Genomic DNA, 19,332 nt, shown 5'->3' with positions numbered 1-19,332 from the left:
TTCTGTGTTGGACCTTTAGGTTAGACTCAATATCCCCCCGTCACCCCTGTACCATGGTGGGATAAAGAGCAGCACTGACAGCTGCCGGTGGCTTAATGCATCACATATCCATGTTTTAGCCAACACAAGGTGACAGACAGATACTAACTGGGGACACAGAGCCTTGGAGTTAAATCCATGTTAAGCCTTTGTCTGTCAATTCACAACTAAGATAGGAGCCGTTTAAAGGGTATGGTCAAACACATCTATCCTCTACTATGAGTATCTTTAGGCTTTTCCCCTTTAATAATAATGATAAAAAAGGCCCACAGAAGGGGCAGTGAACACAGTAGTTCTGCAACTGGTTTCAAGGCATTGTACTTGGATGCACTTGAAATCCCAACCTTCCCAAGGGTGAGATAAAACACATTTAAAATAGCCATTTCGTGACATGATCAGACATTCTGCACAGGAGAGGAACATTTGTACAATAATAAACAAAATATTTATATCTAGTTTTTAATTAAAAATCAATTTAAAAAATTAAAAAGAACAAAAAAATAGAATCAAGAAGTAAATCTATGAAATACATTCCTCCTTAATAGACTGACTCCAGATTTCTCCACAAGGTTAGCGTGATATAAAAATGTAACAATATATTCAAATTCAGTATATACAAGCTGTTAGTTTGCAGTCATGGTGGACGCTATCATGGACGACAGACCTGCAGGTAGGTTGGAAATGCCTCCTCCAGTTTTGTCTTCTTCTTTCGATATCGTTTCTTTATTTTTTCTGGAACTTCCGGTCCGGGGGGCGTCTCATCAACAGGAGTATCCGGCAGTGCCTCTGGCCAGCCTGTAATAAATAGAATAAGTATAGCCACTCTCTTCTAGTTCTACTGTTAGCTCTTATTTTGAAATACAGATTCACATACAATTCTGGTGCACAAACCTTCATCTTTTCCAATGAGATTCTCCGATACAGAGCCAGAAGAATCCTTCCTGCAGAGGGCTCGTTTAGCCTTCCCCGGACCTTGGCCTGGACGGCTCCTTTGACGGACCATAAACCCACCGATGCCTTGTAAGAAGTTATAAGAAATATATTTATAATACATATAAACATCGTTGCAGTTATAAAGATTACTTAATTTTCAGTATTTTAAATATAGACTGTCTATTGTATTCAGCTTTCGGCAGAGAGGCCGTGAGATGGCAGTGCTTCGCTACAGCGTCGGCCATGTACTGCACCATTTTACGCTTCAGAGGAGCTGTCTCCTTCAATCAGGTGCCCTACCCGGCCGGTACGGTTTCCTCTTCCTCTTCTTGCCGCCGTCGGCCCCCTTGGAGTCATCTTCTGCTGGCTCTCGCTCCAGGCTTGAGTCAGACTTTGCCTCACAATCTAGGAGCTCCGCCTCTGTGAGAGAGAGACAGAGCGCCCAATGATGGTGAGTGACAGCCTTGCAACAGAAAACATCCCAGCCAGGCCCCTCAGCACAGTGCCAGGGTCAATTCTTTGTGAACTCCTCTCAGTGGCAGAACATTAGCCTGATTGAAATTAAGTTCACCGGTCCCATTAATCAGGACTGTAATTTCCAGTGAGGCTCCACCTTTTTGTAATCTCATTCCTAAATGGCCTGTTAAAACATTTTATTAACTCTGAGTAAAAGGGAGAATTTCAATACATGTAAGTAAATATTATGCTAATTCTCTTACTATTAACTCTGGGAACTCTGGGAAAAGCTATGCTTTTTGGCTAAATAATAGTTTGGCTAAACTGCGCACTGCCTCCATTTAAAAAAAAAAATTAACATCATAGTTGGCTACAAAAAATAAGAAACACAATTAATTAAGAAATTAATTACAGTCAGAGTTAATAGTTTTTATCCAGATTTGCTTCTGCAGCCTCTCTCCCTCTCGTCCACTGTCCACCCTACTGTGCAAATTCACTATGTATTTGCTCAGATTAGTTCTCCACACTCAGGACTCTCTACTCAGTTTAGCTATGGTTTTCCTGCTGCTCTACACAGCCAGCAACTTTTGTGCTTCCCCCTGTGTCCATTCCCATACTCCCCTGCTTTGAATATCCCATCTGCAATTATTCACCTTTTATCCAATTACAGTTCCCTATACCTTTACTCATTAATCACATCTAGCTAGTTCTGGCTTATGTTATAGCAGCCTTCACATCAAAATACAATATGTCATGTTGCTAGGCAACATGGCAGCGATTGCAATTTTACACTGGGGTTAAAATGATATCTTTGGCTTTTCTAGGCATTACTGCTAGTATTTTTTTTCTTTTATCCTACACAACCAAAAATGTACAAAACACTGGCCGTCTGCTACATATTTACACGTATGTAAGTACATAAATGCAGAAAATGTGATAACAGGGTTAAAACCTTGGATAATCATCTGAAAATAAAAACGCTTCTATGAAGACATGTACCTCTGTTGTCCTCCATGTCTTCATCACGAGAGTGCTCTGAGAGGGGGTCGACTGGAGCCTGAAGCACTGCCACGCTGTTCTGATTAATGATCTTCAACTTCAGTTTTGGTTTGGGTTTCCTACGCCGTGATGCTGTAGCAGATAAGCTCTGGAGTTGGCAAAGTCCTGACTCTGTCAAACAAACACCATCCTGGGTGTAGGTCCTTGACAGATCTGAAACGACCAAAAAATGTTTTTGTGTAGTCAATAAACTGTAGTTGTGCAAGAAAAAAAACAAAACAAAAAAACCCAAGTTGATAGTTTGTTTTCTGTTCGTGTTCTAACAAGTTGTGACCTTACCAATTTCTTTAGCCTTTGTGACAATCTGTGTTACTGGTAGTGGCTCAGTGGTGTCTCTGATCTTGGTCACAACTGCAGGAACACAACATAGCCGCCATTAAAACAAACAAATGTCACAATTATGGTGTGTTGATTTTCTATTTTTGTTGAAACAACAAAATATGTTTAGCAAAGTTATGGTGCTCCCACCTTTAGTGGTCTTGAAAGTGCGGCACATTGTGCAGTCAAAGCTGCTGTCTGCAGCTTTCTCTATGTCTTCCTCTGAGTGGAGACTTTGACATGATGCATGAAACCACCTTCGTACAGAAAACAGGTTTCGATAAGAACCAGTTATATTTGGAAAATTAGTTGAAACTGATCCTCTCAAGCTGATAGGTTTGTAGAAAAACTACACACCTGTCACACTGGCGGCACTGCACGATGATTGTGCCTTCGCTGTAGTCCACCAAGCAAATTGGGCATGTTGAAAGGCTGGCACAGGGAGCACACAGAGTATAATTATTCTGCCACTCACACCTTAGGCCTGGGGTGGTGGCACCGCACTGCGTACAGGACACACACCTGCGGGAGACAGGAAGGACGGAGGTCATTTAACCCAGGTTACTTGAAAAAGGATAACACAGTTTTATCTGTGCTGCAAAATCCCTTCAACTCCCTACATTGTCTTTATGATGCTAATATGAAAATATTTTCTTTGTTTCCATCACAGTCCATAAGTTCACTTCTTGTTTCTTTGTGTATCTGATAACGTACAAATTTTTTAAACAGACTTAAGCAAGTAAGCATTACAAGGCAAACAGGAAAGGGTAAAACATGGTAAACTGCCTGCGCTGCTTGCAACAATAAACATGTTCAGTCATTTTCAGTAATTACCACATTAACGTTTAGTTTTAATTTAAATTACTGCCTGTCTGAAGCAAATTTTGGTGTAATGATCATAAAGCTACTCACCACTTGCACTTCCAGCTGTCCTTGGGAACATTCTGCAGTGGAGGGTCCAGGCAGTATGTGTGGTAGCTAATGTCACAGTCATCACATAGCAGCAAGCGGCCAGGATCTGTGGCCTGACCACAGGCCTCACATACGGTACACTCCAGACAGCGCCAGCCTTTGCTTAGCACCACCTTGGTGATCTAGGGGGAAATGACAAGGGGACGGTTGCATGTAGTTCAGTTTGCCAAATCCCATTTCTAATGTACAAACTCAATAGCGACATACTATACCTTAATGCCGACACAGAATGGATGGTAGCACTGGCCGCACTGAGCACAGGCCAGAAGACGGCCCTCTGCACCAAGACCAAAACTCCCACACACCACGCACATGTCCTGAAAAGAAAGAAAGACACTGTGAGTTTCCCAACTTCCCAAAGCAAGGGTTAGAAAAACCCCTAACACACTACCACTTAAAACAAAACAAATGAAATCAAATAAAATCCGCAGCTGCTTAGTTTCATTTTTGCAGAATAGAAATTCCTGCCTATTGTCAAACTTTTTGTCAAGTCTGCTTGTCACATACAAAGGTATTTATATTATTTTTTATTATTATTATTAAAGCTTTTATTATTATTATTATTTCGGCAAATGAATCGGCCTTTGACTGGCATGGTGATGAAAATTTACGTATTTTTAATGAGTTACATGTTGTAGAAAAATGTATCTACTGTCACCGAGGGGCAGCGCCATGTCCTAAACCCAACATGTGACATTTTGGCTCTACCAACCCATCGAACTTTGGGCTGTCAGTTTTAAATTGCGGAGCTTTTTGTTATTGTTTGTGAAAATCTTAGTTGTTTGTTCCCTTTGGACACATATGAGTTTAGCTACTGCAGTGCAGAACACAGATGTGATAACATACATATGGGTGACAAAATTTCTCCAGGAAATCTTCTCTTGGGTTACAGTGAAATGAGACTCAATTTTAAAAATTGAGGTCTCGCCAAAAGAAAAAAATTAGTGTAAAAAAAATCTGATCAGTACCTACTTTACAGGGATGATGTCAGACCCGCCTGAACAGATTGATATGCCCAGTCAGAATACGAGAGCGCCACCTAGTGGCACCAGGAAATGTCATGTCTTTCATTTTGTTGTACTGATTTTCACAGAGAAGAGCACAAGACTTAGTGGCACCAAAATGTCATGTCTTTCAACAAAGTCATCTACTAATTGGAAAGTAGATGGTTGGTTGGTTGATCCCTGGCTGCTCCAGTCTGCATGCCAAATATCCTTGGGCAAGATACTGAACCCCAAGTTGCTCTGCGATGTGTTCACTGGGCTATGAATGAGTGTGAATGTTAGCTAGAATGCGCTTATATGTAGAAAAAAAGTGCTTGTGTGAATGGGTGAATGAGAAATATTGTATAAAGTGCTTTGATTGTAAAGTTTGTTAGATTTGTCAAAGCCACCTAGTGGGACGTATATAATAATGGTTGAATGAGATGAAATTTTATTGGTGGTTACCATTTCCTCAATGTGACATCAGATCTTGTCATTCACACTTCATCATATTTATTTTGTTTTTGTTATTTTTTTGTTGTTCACTACTGCAGTGCAGTCGATGTGATAACTCTTTTTCTACAGTGTCAGAGGACTGCATGCAAGAATGACAGTACTGATTGCATTAAGTGTAGAATAGCTGCACTGATAAGCAGCACCTTATGTTGGTCTGGAGGCTATTGAGAGTAGAATGAAATGCACTTATATGTAGAAAAAGTTAAAATTGTCTAAAAGTTACTGTACTATAAAACAAACCTTGTAGTTTCTGCTTACTCCAAAGTCTTGATAAAAATTTGCAGAAACTGTCCGCAATCACTCATACTTTACAGCACACAAAAAACATCAGCACACAGATATGATTTGGGGTAGAGAAAGTAAGAAATAATCAAATTTCAGTGTGATCCTGTGTTATATAATTGACTGCGTTTCCTGCAGGCAGCTGGCAGTATCTCCACAGGAATTAATGATCTCCAGTGGGAGAAATCTTTTTAAGCACAGACTGAATAGCAACCCATGAATTTTTGCACGTTGAAGGTCTGAAATTCAAAATGAAACATGTCTGAACATTTATGTGTAAACATAAATAAATAAAAAACACACCTGTTTTAGCGTGAAACTATCATTGCTGGAAAATATGACCACTGTGTTATGCATTGCATTCTCCTCTTCCTCCTTGATTGGGTATGGGTTTTCTATTGTGGTGACCTGCATATAAGGAGAAAAAAACCCACAAAATAAACAAAGTGTGACAAACAAAGATAACGCTGCTTGGAATATTTCATTAGGGTCTATAGCTGAAGGGAAAACTAACACCAATTTTAATGTAGTGCAATATCTCAAACAGAAACAGCACATACCCCAGGGTTGATGCTGGGACTCACTCCATTTTTCCCTCTGGCCCTGCCACGTCCTGCTCTACCTGACAGACCAGCCCCTCTTGGCCGCCTCCTTCCGGGAAAGCCTGAGCCTCGCCCCTGTAGATAAAAAGATCAAAAATATAAGCTCTGAAAATGACTAATTCACATTTTACAAACTAAAGCAGGCAGGCAAAAGCGCCAAAGTTGGTTTTACACTTGCTTTCGCAATTGATCGGTAGCCAGAGATTTAAAGGTTTCTTTTACCCTCTGATATGTTACGTGGATCTTTTTTACTGCCCAGAGAGGTAATGATTTTCTGGGGCATTGTTTATATGGATGCAAGCTGCTACTGAAAGTACAGACTGCATGATGAGTAATTTACCAATTGCAGTCTGTTAGTAATACTTGGCTTTAATGTGGTTTTTAAAGGAACTGTCAGGTTTTTTTAAAGGGTCAAAACTACATTTCGAAATATGTAACATTTGACTATCACGCAAGTGCTCGATATGATGAAAAAAAAAATCAACCTGGTTCTTGACATTTTGATAATTCATGGAAATGACTTATTTCAGAGGTGCACTTCAATTTCTCCCAGACAACCAGCATGTGAGAAAGTGAAAGAGGCCTATGAACTGCTGTTAAAACAATACAGAGTCCCACTCTGCCTTTGGCACCTTTCTGACAGCAGGCCTCTGCCTAATCGCGAATGCCTGACTTATGTTTAACTGAACTTCTCAGTCCCTGCCCCTAAAATCCCAGTTGGCCCTGATCCCAAACTTAGGTCCCGCCTATTCAATATTCCTCCTAATAGGCGCACTGTATGATGGTATTTAACCTGAGTTACACCCCCTACCAGAGAGTACAAATTAACCCTTACCCAGTATTGCTAAGAGTAATGGCTATCACCATGGCAACAAACTGGCTTAGACTTCTCACAGAGTCAAAATCTGAGAGGAAAAATGTACTTTAATAAATACAGCTACTTGAATGGGTTTAAGTACAACACAGAGAACACATTAGTGCATTGCTGACAAAGAGGAAATGGAACACTCAATGCAAGGATCAGTCAATTATCTGAGCTGATATTCAGCTTTTTGTTCCTCCTCTCACCAAGATTATCTATAAAGCTATTTTTTTAACCATTTTATTTAAATATCTTGATCTAAAAATCTGTTATATTTGCTCTCATGTAACTTAGATGTATCTGTGGTGACCGTTTTGTGGTCTCATTGCCCTGCCCACAGCTCACCGTTTGGTTAAATGTAACACTTAGAGCTACTGTGCAACAAGGCAGGTGCAAGGCACCTGGATTCTCATCAGACTATGATCACAATCACAAGAGAATCCATCTTGACTAGCTTTAAGCTTTGTGACTGTACCTGAAAATTTTTCCACCAAGTCTCAACCTTTCAAACTGCTGTACTTTCTCTCTTTGTATAATCTGTGAACCTCTGAGCTTCTGTACTGATATGATTACAATAGGATAAAGACAGACACAATTGTATACTTGTGCCTTTAACCCAGATATGGTGACAGCAACACAATGCTTTAGCTTACAAAAATCAAGAGGTGCACAACCAGCCAAAGCGCTGCCAAAATAGCCGCATGCGCCAGCGGATGTGACATCAAGGGGGGAAGCGGTGAGCATAAAAGTGGCATTAGGCATAACATAAGAGACTTGTTTTTATTGACAGCCTGCACGGTTTACTTTGGTATTCTTTACAAGGTGCCAGGAATTGTCTAATGAAAGTCTAACCACCTAGCCAATAAAGGCACATGATCCCTCAGTGCAAATGGTAGCTCTTATTCTGCCCTCTAGCATTGGTGAGCTCAGCATAGCAGCAGATGAACCCTTTAGCTTACACCGTATTGCCAAGACAAAACCTTCACTGGTAGCTGTAGCAGCTTCCTTGGGAAGAAGCTACGATACAAGGTCCTCCACAACAGTAGCCTGGCCATTGAGCCAGTGGAAATTGGTTAACAGAAACTAAACATCAACATGAGAGCAAGATGTTTGTCTACAAGCAAGTAAGCAAGTAAGACATGGCTCTGAAGGATGGGGGAAAAAAAAAAAAAACCTATATGAACTGGCGAATAAATGTAAAATACTTGACTGACCCAACTGGATAAAATCTCCACGTGATAGCTTTTTTTTTTTTTTTTTTTTTTTTTTTTTCACGCTTTTGAAACCCCTGACTGCGGCTGGTTTTTCCTCTTCACCAAGCACTGTACTGTACGGTATGTTGCCCTGATGGTTTGAAGTTTGCTTTTAGACTGATGTTGCTAAACAGATGGGTTCATCAAGTATTTCTTGAGAGGAAAAAAAACACTTTCTAGATTGCTCTGCGTAAGGTCTGAAATTAACACCAAGAATGAAATGTAGGTAGATTTTCTGCAAACAGTAAAACAATACTTCTAGTCAGATAATTAAAAAAACAAAAACAAAACAAACATGCTAAATGTGTCAAACCTTGTTATGTTATAGGGCCCAATGCCCTATAACATTTTTTTAACTGTTTTGAGGTTTCTCTCTCACACTCACACATATTTTTCCACACCTGTATTCTGCAAAGGTCTGCTCCTACTGCATTTCTGATTGGCTGATTGTGACATTTATGTCTAACCCTAACCATCTAACTATAATTATCTCTGGGGTGTAAGTGGAGCCCTGTTAAATAGCGCATATTGCTGCAAATACTGTTCTCCCATGATCTATCACTTACAACAAGAATGTCCAGTTTTCCAGTTACATTAAACATGTGCCAGGAATAGTTTTAGTGGTACAATACAGTGACAACAACAAAAAAATACAACTTATTTGTATTACAATAGCATAAATAAGAGCATTTAACAGTTATGCATTGTTGGTATTACTCTAAATTATTTTTGCAACAAGTTTTAGCCACTGTCTTTATTCTGCAAATGTATATCCACTTCAAATGTTGTTTGTCTCCAGCTTTGAATCCAAGTGCATTTGTTCTTTGTTTTTTTCCTCCTTCACCCAGGATTATACAGCTGGCAAATAAAAAGCCTTGAGTAATGCATTACCGTCACTTTCACCTGCTTAACGGCTTTTTGCTGTGTTGCGAGTATCTACATAAACAAGGTTCAACTTGAACACAGAAAGCAAACTATACAGAAGCAATGTAACCAGAGACAACAAACCAGTAGACACAGCTCCTTTTGTGACATTAAATTCTTGCGGTGCACCTCTAGTTGGTGTTTTCTGTATCCTCCACTTAAAATGTATTTTCTGCTCTTAAATTCAATGCGGCAATTGAGCCCTTCCAAAATTAACGTGCAAAATAGCATTACAGTCTGCTAACAGTACCCAGCATTTAGAAAATTTTGAGTTATTTGTGTTACATTTTAAGTTTTATAAAATGTTGTGTACCACATTGTTTGTCCTGTGTGCTATTAATTGATCGGTTCAGCTAAGATAATAGGGGTCCCTGCACTACACAGCGCTTCTCATAGATGCAGCGCTGAGAGCTACAGTACTGTGCAAAAGTCTTCAGCCACCCCCATTTCTTTATATTTAACAAGGAAAATGGCCATGGCAGAGCCTCCATGTTTCTTAGATGGCTATGGACACTTACTGGTAAAACAGTGATTGTCCATAGCCATCTAAAAAACAGCTCTCCTGACCTCCTCCAATCATACTGACAATGATCTAAACCAAAAACTTCAAATTTGGTTTTATCACTCCATCAGACCTATTACAGCTGATATTTAGTTCAGTTCTTGTGTAACACTGTGTCCCAGTTTCCCTTCCTTATAAATGGTTTGTTATCATCCTTCCACTGAGACCATTTCTGATGAGACTTGAGTGAACAGTATATTGATCAACTGAACGGCAAGATGCATCTCTTCAGGTACAGTGCCACGCTGACCCCCCCAAAATTTCCTAAGAACACAGCTTTGACATATTGTTCCCGTACTGTAGAAACTTCCTTTGCCTTGTCACTTTCCTTTTGTTCTCCACTCAACCAGTTTCCTCAAATGTGTTTTTAAGGACACACTGCATACAATGCAAGATATGCAAAGATTTTAGCTAAAAGCTAAATCATTTTGTTGGTGCAAAAATATGCCCGAAAACCTGTCATCTTTGACAAATACAATTTAAGATACAAGACACAATTTAAATTTGATTCTTTGCTAAATTGTCTGCTGTGGGCATACAACACTGGTTCATCCCATGAACCAGTGCCTTTTTAAAATACCTGAATGATTCATAGGTCAGTGTTAAGTGGCTTAATAAACAAAAACATATGGAAATGGTCAGGTACAAGCACTAGACTGAAAATAAGTGAAAAAAAATCAGCCAATGTTCAAAGAAAAGTTTAAAAGAAAATCACAAAGGCTGGAGAAATATAGTTCATGACCAAAAAACAATAAAAAAGTCTGGCAAAATATAAAGAAATGAAGAGGCTGCTCGAGAACGGTACTGCACATCATGAATTTCGGCTTGGAACCAGAATAAATAAAAAATAAAAATAAAATCCTTTTCAGCACTATACCATACCCTTGATTACGCAATTCCAATCTGTAAAAGCACAAAATTATCTTGTTCGTACTGAGTAATATTTCACTTTCACCCTAAAAACATCATTAGTTTAGTCATTGGTATGTGACTACTCCTCTCACTTTAAGATTACGGTAACTGTTGTTGTTGGCTTCAGTACACATTAGTGACATTCAGGAACACTCAGGGAGTGCGCGTCACTTTGGCAAACAGAGGGCTAACAGAGGGCAGCTGCTGCCCTGCCGTCTCTGGTGAGCCATGGTATTTACCACTCTGATGCTCCAGCCGGGACTGCCAGAGGACTGCCTGGTCTTTAGGACGTCCCAACCCTCTGGCTGGTCTGGTGACCAGGACAAGGGTGAGCTCACACTGCTATGGGGACTCCATGCACCCTAAGGTAAGGAGGGGTGGGTGAGAAAGTGAGAGAGGGAGAGAGGGAGGGAGGAGGGCGACAAAAGTAAAAGAAAAAAAAATGCAGCAACTTAAAAACCAAGCCAGCAAAGAAACAAAACATACAAAGAAAGATGTTAGAGAAATGTAGTGAGCTCCTACTGTAGCCATTTGGGAATCACTCAATACACACCCAAACTGTGCAGAGGTACAAGAGAGCATCTGATATGCCAGACTAGAAAGAGGATGAGTTATTAGGTTGCATTCTCTGTTAAAGCGAACCCTTTCATGCACATGAACTTAAGAAGTATCTTTGGAGAGCATCACTGTGTTAGTTGCTTTTCAAGCAGCAGAATTTGCCAGAGGTATCAGGGCACCATGAAGCAGGAAAGGAGGCCCTGTCACCTCTTACCATGACAACTGAGTATGTTTGGCATGTTGACAAAACAGGGGCACTGCGTCAGTACCTCAGTAGACGAGTGCATCAGATAAAAGCATGCTAAAGAGAAAAGCAACATTTTTTTGGAAGAGATTTCCTCTGGCCTTGTGTAAGAAATCAGTTGGATTTATATGTTGATTTTAGAAATTTGATCTATGTAGAAAGAAACGGTGCCAACTGAGTTAGTCTGCCCTCACTGGCATTATTTACAATGTATTACAGTCATGAGTGTAATTAATTTTGCTGACTGTCACCTTTCAGTTTACATTATAAACTCTAAACACTAATATTATAAGATTAAATGGGTTTTTTTAATAGCCACAAGTCACTCAATGTCACTGATGGTGTAATAATGAGATAAATAGGATGTGATAATGGCAAGGGTCACTGCAATCTGTGATTTGATGAAAGCTCATCCTCAATAGGACAGTGACAGATGTTTGCAACATGGACATGAGATGAACAGGGAGACTAATTGCTATACCAAAGGTGGAATATAGCGAGGGCCATCAGGAAAATGTGATTTAGCTCTAAAATTGCAACTCCTTTAGAAAATAATACACACTCAACTCAGATTTACATAAACACAGTGACTAATCTTGTGGTGCACATTAATGTAAAGAGAGTGCAAGGAGCAGATAGAGTATCATTCACTGTGGTGTTCTAAAATTTCATTGAAAAACATATGCGTAACCCCACAATTTTCTTCAGCTCTTTCATCTCAACATCCCAATCTAATTTCATAAACCCACAGGACACACAGGACACCAACTAGAGCTGGGCGATATATCGAGTTTTTTTTAAAAATATCGATATATTTTTATACGAGATATAAGATGTAACAATATCCTTTATATCGATATAGTCTATGTTACGTTATAATTATAGTTGCGCGGAGCCGCAAGTTTGCCTCTCTTTCGTCCACTTTTGTCTTTTCGCATACGTTACTCGACCCTCGCCTTTCCTTCACTGAACACAACTCCCCTCCTCCCCATCGCTTCACCTGCAGGCAGCGACAAGATGGACACGGCAAATCTCCTTTAACAAGTTACTGCGCATCGCCCGTCCGTGGGGCTGGGCGGGCGTCAACGTGTTAACGAGCTAGCCACGCTAACGCCTAACTGCACGGCCTGAAATCCTTTCATTTTCTCAAAAGTTGACTGCGTTTTTGTATGAATTCTGGTTGTGCTTGATGACCACGAACCGATTTTATGTGGTACACGGCGCTGAGCAATCTGTCAAAAATGTTTTAGTACAACTTTGGTAAGCTATGGAGCTGCACGCTGACGGATTGTCAGAGCATTACGGCTACCGAGGAGCCTCGCTGGAGTGATACGTACTCTGTGCTTCAACGTAATATTACGGTACTGTGTGTGTGTATAAGGACCATAAATGGCACCTGTTCAGAGACCTGGTTACGAAGCGGATTTCAAACTCCAGGCTGTCAGTCACGCAGTAGAAGTTGGGAACAGAGCAGCTGTGAAATCTGTCTGTTATTATGCTCAGCGTCGTTTAGTTTACATTTTGACTGCACAATTGTGAGCTCTTTGTTATGCACAAAACAACATAGTTTTCTTTTATTTATAGAGCATCATTATTTAATAAATGCTCATAATTTATTTTTGAGTAGTTTTTTCATGTACATCTATGCTGTATGCTAATAAAAGTGCCTGTGTGACATCTGGGACACAGCTTTGACTAAGAACTCTCTTTTTGTTCTTACTTTATGGCTTTAAAAAATATCGAGATATATATCTTATATCGCCATCCAGCTAAAAAATATCGAGATATGAATTTTGGGTCATATCGCCCAGCTCTAACACCAACCCACATAGATTTAGGAGTGCACAAGAAACAAGCACCAGTTGCTAACCTACATTGATCTGGTTTATTAGTGGGACAGGGAACATCATAGAATCAGACAGACAGGGACAGAAAAATCAACAGTCGCTGTGACATGATGTTCAGGTTCCTACCTGTTTCACTCGTGGTCTCCCAGGAGAAAACTTCCTCTTGGTGATGGCTGGCTTTCCCATCCCAATTTTGGGGGTGAATGCTATGAGGGTGGTGGTGGGCATTAGACTGCTGTGGTCACTCATTGACGTTAGAATCTGGGTCTGAGTTAGTTCTCTGGGAGATGTCCCTCGGGCCAGAGGGGAGGAGTGGGAAGGTGAAGAAACCATTTCAGCTAGCCTTTCCACTGTTGTTTTAAGGGGTTTCTCCTCTAAAGACAAACTGGGAAATGGCACACTTGGCTTCTCCGGTGTAGTGTCCATCTCTTCTGATGTAGAAGCGGAAGGCTTAACAGTCTCTGCCAGGTTTCTGTGAAAAATACCCTCTCTCCTATCACTGTTAAGTTCTTTTGGACTAGTTTCCAGGAAAGAACCCCTGACTACATCCATATTTGAAGGCTGGGGTAGTGAGACTACCATCGGTTGGTCCGTGAAGGGTACTGATGCAGTACCTGGTTCTTTGGTGGTTGAGATGATGGCCTTAAAATCCTTTGTGCTGGGGTTGACCATGCCCTGCTCAGGGCAGGCCTCAGTATTTGCTGGTTTGATTTGTATTGTGGTGTCCTGTGTCTGTAGTCCCTCTGTAGAGTGTTGGGCTGGAATAGACTCCTGGCTCAGAGTCACTGAACACGCAGGACTCTCTGTAGATGCAAGCTGGGCTCTTACTGCTGGTTTTGTTTCTGAAGAAGAAATTAGGTTATTAATGACAAAGATTTAGATTTGATAGAGAATCTGCATCTAAAAAAAAAACATTGTCACATTATTTTCTCTTTGATAATAAACCATAAGCATTGCAGTTAAGCAAAACTTTATAAAAACTATTTAGATACAAATCAATATGAGTTTTCACTGCGCAGATAAAGTGGTAAATAAATAAGCTGCCTGTACAAACCTGGTTTGATTTCTGCTGGAATTTTGACAGAAGGTTCAGTAACCTGCCTCTCTACTATGTCTGCTCCCACAGATATTTCTAAAAGACAGATTCAATATTAACAAGATTAGGTATAAAATATACATCACTTTATTAAAAGCAAGGATAAGACTCTAACTTTGTTCACAATATCTCCAAAGTGGCTAAAGAATAAAGAAAGCAGCCCATATGCACAGGATGGATTTGGAAACCCAGCAAGAAGACAATTCTCTAAAGATCATGCTTCCACTAATTCTAAAAACACTCTCAAAATCTCAAATCAGTTGGTAAAAACAAGCAGAACTAAACAATGATATAGCTTCCTGAGACAATGACACAAATATCACTTTCTTTCACTTGTGAAAGCACTGTGACAAGTGTGTCAGAAGAGTTGATATTGAGTAACAAGTGGTCACAGTTTAAAAAAACCACGAGGGAAGCTTGTATCACACACTACATTTTGGTATTAATCTAGACTCTCCTGTTTTTTCTCATCTCTTTGGTTTTGTAATGTGTACTCCCTTTGGTTTTATAGCAGAGACAGCAATGCATTTGACTAGTCTGGTATGAATAGAACTAGTCATTGCTGGCTATCAAGAATCCAAACATCGAGCCAGTATTCTGCCAGACACCCTCTGACAGTACAGATAGCCTAGTCTTAAGGAGGCGCCCACCATTTCAATCCACAAGTTCCCATGTCATACTGATCCTGACACACACATGCACCTGCTACGCATCTCTGCCAGGGAAGGGAGTAACCATGACAACCAACATCCCAGGGTCTGTGTGCTCTGGGCTCATGACTGTGCAGCTTGCAGGTGCTCATCCGGTGCTGATGCCAGAGAGTCAATTAGAGAGATGGGCCTCCAACCATCTCCAGCCATCAGCTATTGACCAAGCTGAACACGCATTCACATTCATATTAACACCCTACTTCCTATATCTCCTACAGTGAATAAGGTGATGGTTTAGATAAACACGCAGCTCTGATTAATGCAGTAAAGGCCTAAAGTCAGGCCTCGCCTGCATTCACAGAATGGATCTAACAGCATCTGTCAGTTAAGTCACTGTAAGCCTGTTGTTAAACCCTGAGGAGTGGTGAATCCTGGCAGGTGATGAACAGCTCCAGTTAATGACTTTAATTGCATTACATGAGTGGGCAGCTGGCAGCATAGTCATCATCACATATTAAAAAAAAGGAAAAAGTAGAAAAAAAAATGAGCATAAATTAAGTACAGTTTAGTTCTTTTTTTAAAGTGTCCTATTAATACCAAGTGAAAAATTATAACTGCTCAGTTCACCTGATTTCAGAGCCTTTAACCCCAAACACTATCTTTTAAGTAAAAGGGCTATGACGTGTTAAGAGAAGTGTAGGAATGATACTGTTTTGTGTTTACTGTTAACTTTAAAAAGTTAACAATTAAAAATGAATAGACAATATAACAAGTTCACTCCACATGTCTTTAAAAAACACAACGGGTAGCTCACTGCCTCACCAGCTAAATCCAGTGATGAAACAGTGCATAGCTACAGGAAAAGTAAAATGAGAGAACATTTATATGGTGAGCAGTGTGGCCAAGCTGTGTGAGCAATAATGAATGAATGAGCCAGCATAGCTCAAAGGCAGGTTAGCAGTCAGGGGATCAGCGATATCACCATCATGCTACTGCGCTCCATTCTCTCATCAGTGGAGTCTGCTGCTTAGACAAGAGTGGGCAGCAGAGCTGCCACTGGCAACCCCAGCTAACCATATATTTCACTGATATTGCACTCCAGTGCTGGCAAATCTCACAGGCACCAGAATTGAGATGCAGCTCTGAGCTTCATGCAAGCATTCCAACACTGTGCAACTTAAAGTGGCAATAAAGCTTGCACCAAAATGCAATACAAACAATGGAACTACCAGGAAGAACAGTCAGATGCAGTTCAATTTTATTATTACATGAATGATGCTTCAGCTTCAGGATGTCCTTAGAAAACTGGTGTGCACATCAAGTCTTAAGTAGAAGTTTGAACTGAAGTTCAGTACTAAAACTCTTTGATTGTTATGCCTTGAAAACATCCATTCCACTTATCTAATCCTTGCTCGTGTGGGGGCTGGAACCTGTCCCAGATGCCAAAGGACAAGAGACAGAGAACACCCTGGACAGAACACCAGTCGCAGGGAGACAACCATTCGCACACACATTCACAAATATGGGGAATTTAGGATCACCAATTAACCTAACCCCAATAACTACATCTTCTAGACTATGGGAGGAAGCCAGAGGACCCGTAGAGAACCCACACAGACAAGGCGAGAAAATCCAAACTCCAAAGATTGTGGACTTGAAACCAGGACCTGCTTGTTGTGAGGTAACAGTGCTAACCATGGCGTTACTGTGTTGACTTGAAAACAACATGTAATCAGTTGACAAATTTAGCAAGTTCTTACAGAGGTACAGTTAAAATACAAATGGTAAATGGAATGGTTCTTTTATAACGCTTTTCTACCCTGAGCACTCAAACTGCTTTGCACAACTTACCTTATTTACCCATTCACGCCCATACATACAAGCACTTCTTTCTATGTTCTAAGTGGTTTCTATTAACATAGGAACTAAATCAAAGGCCATAGTTTGAATCCAGCATGGCTGAGGCAGCTTGCTGTGCATCATTACAACATAACCTACTTCTGAAAACCACAAGGTAACTGGGCTACTTTTTTCCCCCCAGTGAAGAATAACTAGCAAGTCTGCCAAGTTGATAAGTTAGACTGTCACCTGCAAAGTTTATTTAAAGCTCAAGCAAAATTTGTCAACTTGGTGCCAAGTTCTGTCTCAAGTAGAAATGTTTTATGTTAAATTTTGATGCACGCTAGCAATATTTGGAAAAAATAGGTGCTCCTTGAAGTAAAGCAGATGATCAGTTCTTCATTAATAGTGGCAGGCCTTACATATAATCTTCCCCAGAGACAGGATGGGGAAACAAAGTACTTTAAATTTTCAAAACACAGATTTACAAAGGCAATAGAGTTGCTTTAATCTGCTGGTAGTAGGACACCATCTGTTTATTTGGGAGTCCTCATAAAGGCCTCCAAATAAAAGAAGGAGTGCTTCTCTTTAGTGTTTGCCCAAACAACTCTTCAGTATTTTCATCTGCAACAACCTCGACTTTCAAAACTTCATCAGTCCTAATGTTACAGCACAAATTGATGTCTCATAGGCGAGACTTTCAACTACTTCTGCGTGGCTAGAGGCTGAGTCAATGAATCCTCAACTACAAAGACAAATACAGTCTTTCATATTTAATCATATAACCTAGGTGTTTGCTATTTCATATAATCAAAAGAATAACTTTCCTTGTCCTTGCAATAACACAATATGATTAACAAGGTGATAAACAGATAAGATTCTTATGAGGGATACACTTGAGCACAGATGAAAATAAAAGATTTGAAGATATCAAAAGACAAGGTGAAAGGATCTTAGTGTAATCTGTGTATAATCTAACCTGGAACAAAGACCTACCAGGCTTCGTGTCTGATGTGGCCAGCTTCTCCTCCTGGACAGTAGCCTGTAGAGGCTCTGGATCCGAGTGCAATGGAACAGAAAGTAATTCCGGTTTTGGGTCTTTGTGCATTTCAGGAGGCAGCTGATTGCCAAGTTCTAGGTCTGTGTGCTTTTGAGCCAGCTGTAGGCCAGTCTCAGAGTTTGTGTGCATGGAGGCTGGCTGAGGGCTGAGCTCTGGGCCGGTGTCCATATCCTCTGGATGTAGCGCCTGCTCTGCAGCAGGAGACCTGCAGTTGGAACAAACATAGTCCTCTCTGGGGTGGATTTCTGCTTGGCCTGAGTTCTGACGCTCACACTCCAGGTGTAGCCATCTGAAAGGAGTGCAAAGGAATTTAAGAGACTGTCCAATGGGGTAATCCTAAAATTTGAACTATTAGTATGCTATCCAAGTGTTTCATCATGTTACCATGAAAGAGCAGTGTAGACCATTATAAATAAGGATTAAAAAGAAGCACTGCATGTGAGGTATTACAGTTAAACACAAGTCCCTTACCTTTTACAAGTGTGGCAGAATACTAAGTCTTTATGGTGCTCAGGGTCCAAAATGCAGGAACACATAGGACAGCACAGAGCAGGGTCCTGATTTTGGACACAGTTCTCACACAGCAGGCTGGTGTGGTGCCATTGCCCACCAGTTCGCGTTCCACATTGGAGGCAAACTCTGCAGTTCTGCGGAGAAAATGAACATGACATCAAGAGCATTCAGGCTCAGTGTAGTATGAATTCAGTGCTTCTGCTATACCGATTAGACATTTCAATCATGGAGTGGGAACCAAGCATGAAACCTGTATAGACCAAGAGTTCAGTGTAAACATATAAAAATCTCTGTGTGAGTATAAAAAGACTTATATAACGTAAAATCTAAAGGCAGACCAGGAGACTGTGAAAAAATAAAAATAGTGTTTGATGAAAATTATAAACTGGGCAATTTTCTGACAAGGGAAAATTTTTAGATAATAGGGGTTGGGCGATATGTAAAAATTTTCCAACCGACAATCGTCAGTCCAATAATTGACAATGGGCGATATATTCACGCATGCACGGACTTTTTGATGGGCAGAGCAATGTAATCATATGCATGGGCTGATTTGCGCGTTTACAACACAGAAGAAGTCTAAACATGGACGAACTAATTTCCCCAAAAAATTAGGGCTGTCAGCGTTAACGCCTTAATGCAGCGTTAACGCAGTCATCACAATTACCGCGATTAAATTTTTTTAATGCGCTCAACCCATCTGGAGCGCAGAACGAACAAACTTTGGATAAACTGCCCGAAAGACATTGACAGAGACATTTCAGGGATTTTGACTCAGTCTGCGCTCCAGATGGGTTAATTGTTAATCGTGTTAGACGCGTTGATGGCACGTTAACGCTGACAGAACTAAAA

The 19,332-nt window shown here is 40.5% G+C and overlaps 1 protein-coding gene across 7 annotated transcripts in view; it reads right to left on the bottom strand.

Annotated features, from left to right (window-relative positions):
* The window catches only part of LOC116316974 (histone-lysine N-methyltransferase 2C-like), a 79,445-nt gene that overhangs the window by 26,209 nt on the left and 33,904 nt on the right, over nt 1–19,332 (bottom strand). For 6 of the 7 annotated variants that reach the window (XM_039602730.1, XM_039602731.1, XM_039602734.1 and 3 more), the window contains 16 exons: nt 18,439–18,614; nt 17,904–18,256; nt 14,377–14,454; nt 13,449–14,164; nt 10,913–11,035; nt 6,119–6,235; nt 5,862–5,966; nt 3,990–4,094; nt 3,718–3,899; nt 3,163–3,327; nt 2,956–3,062; nt 2,767–2,838; nt 2,428–2,640; nt 1,273–1,392; nt 931–1,056; nt 704–834 (listed from right to left, as the gene is read on the bottom strand). In XM_039602730.1, the coding sequence (XP_039458664.1) occupies nt 704–834; nt 931–1,056; nt 1,273–1,392; nt 2,428–2,640; nt 2,767–2,838; nt 2,956–3,062; nt 3,163–3,327; nt 3,718–3,899; nt 3,990–4,094; nt 5,862–5,966; nt 6,119–6,235; nt 10,913–11,035; nt 13,449–14,164; nt 14,377–14,454; nt 17,904–18,256; nt 18,439–18,614 (2,889 nt within the window). The remainder of the gene's footprint in view (nt 1–703; nt 835–930; nt 1,057–1,272; nt 1,393–2,427; nt 2,641–2,766; nt 2,839–2,955; nt 3,063–3,162; nt 3,328–3,717; nt 3,900–3,989; nt 4,095–5,861; nt 5,967–6,118; nt 6,236–10,912; nt 11,036–13,448; nt 14,165–14,376; nt 14,455–17,903; nt 18,257–18,438; nt 18,615–19,332) is intronic. The other variant, XM_039602735.1, reaches the window with a different exon arrangement.

The sequence above is a fragment of the Oreochromis aureus genome, linkage group 18 (assembly GCF_013358895.1).
Source record: "Oreochromis aureus strain Israel breed Guangdong linkage group 18, ZZ_aureus, whole genome shotgun sequence".
NCBI lineage: Eukaryota > Metazoa > Chordata > Actinopteri > Cichliformes > Cichlidae > Oreochromis > Oreochromis aureus.
Note: the sequence above shows the minus strand (reverse complement) of the source record. Positions and strands in the feature narration are given on the sequence as shown.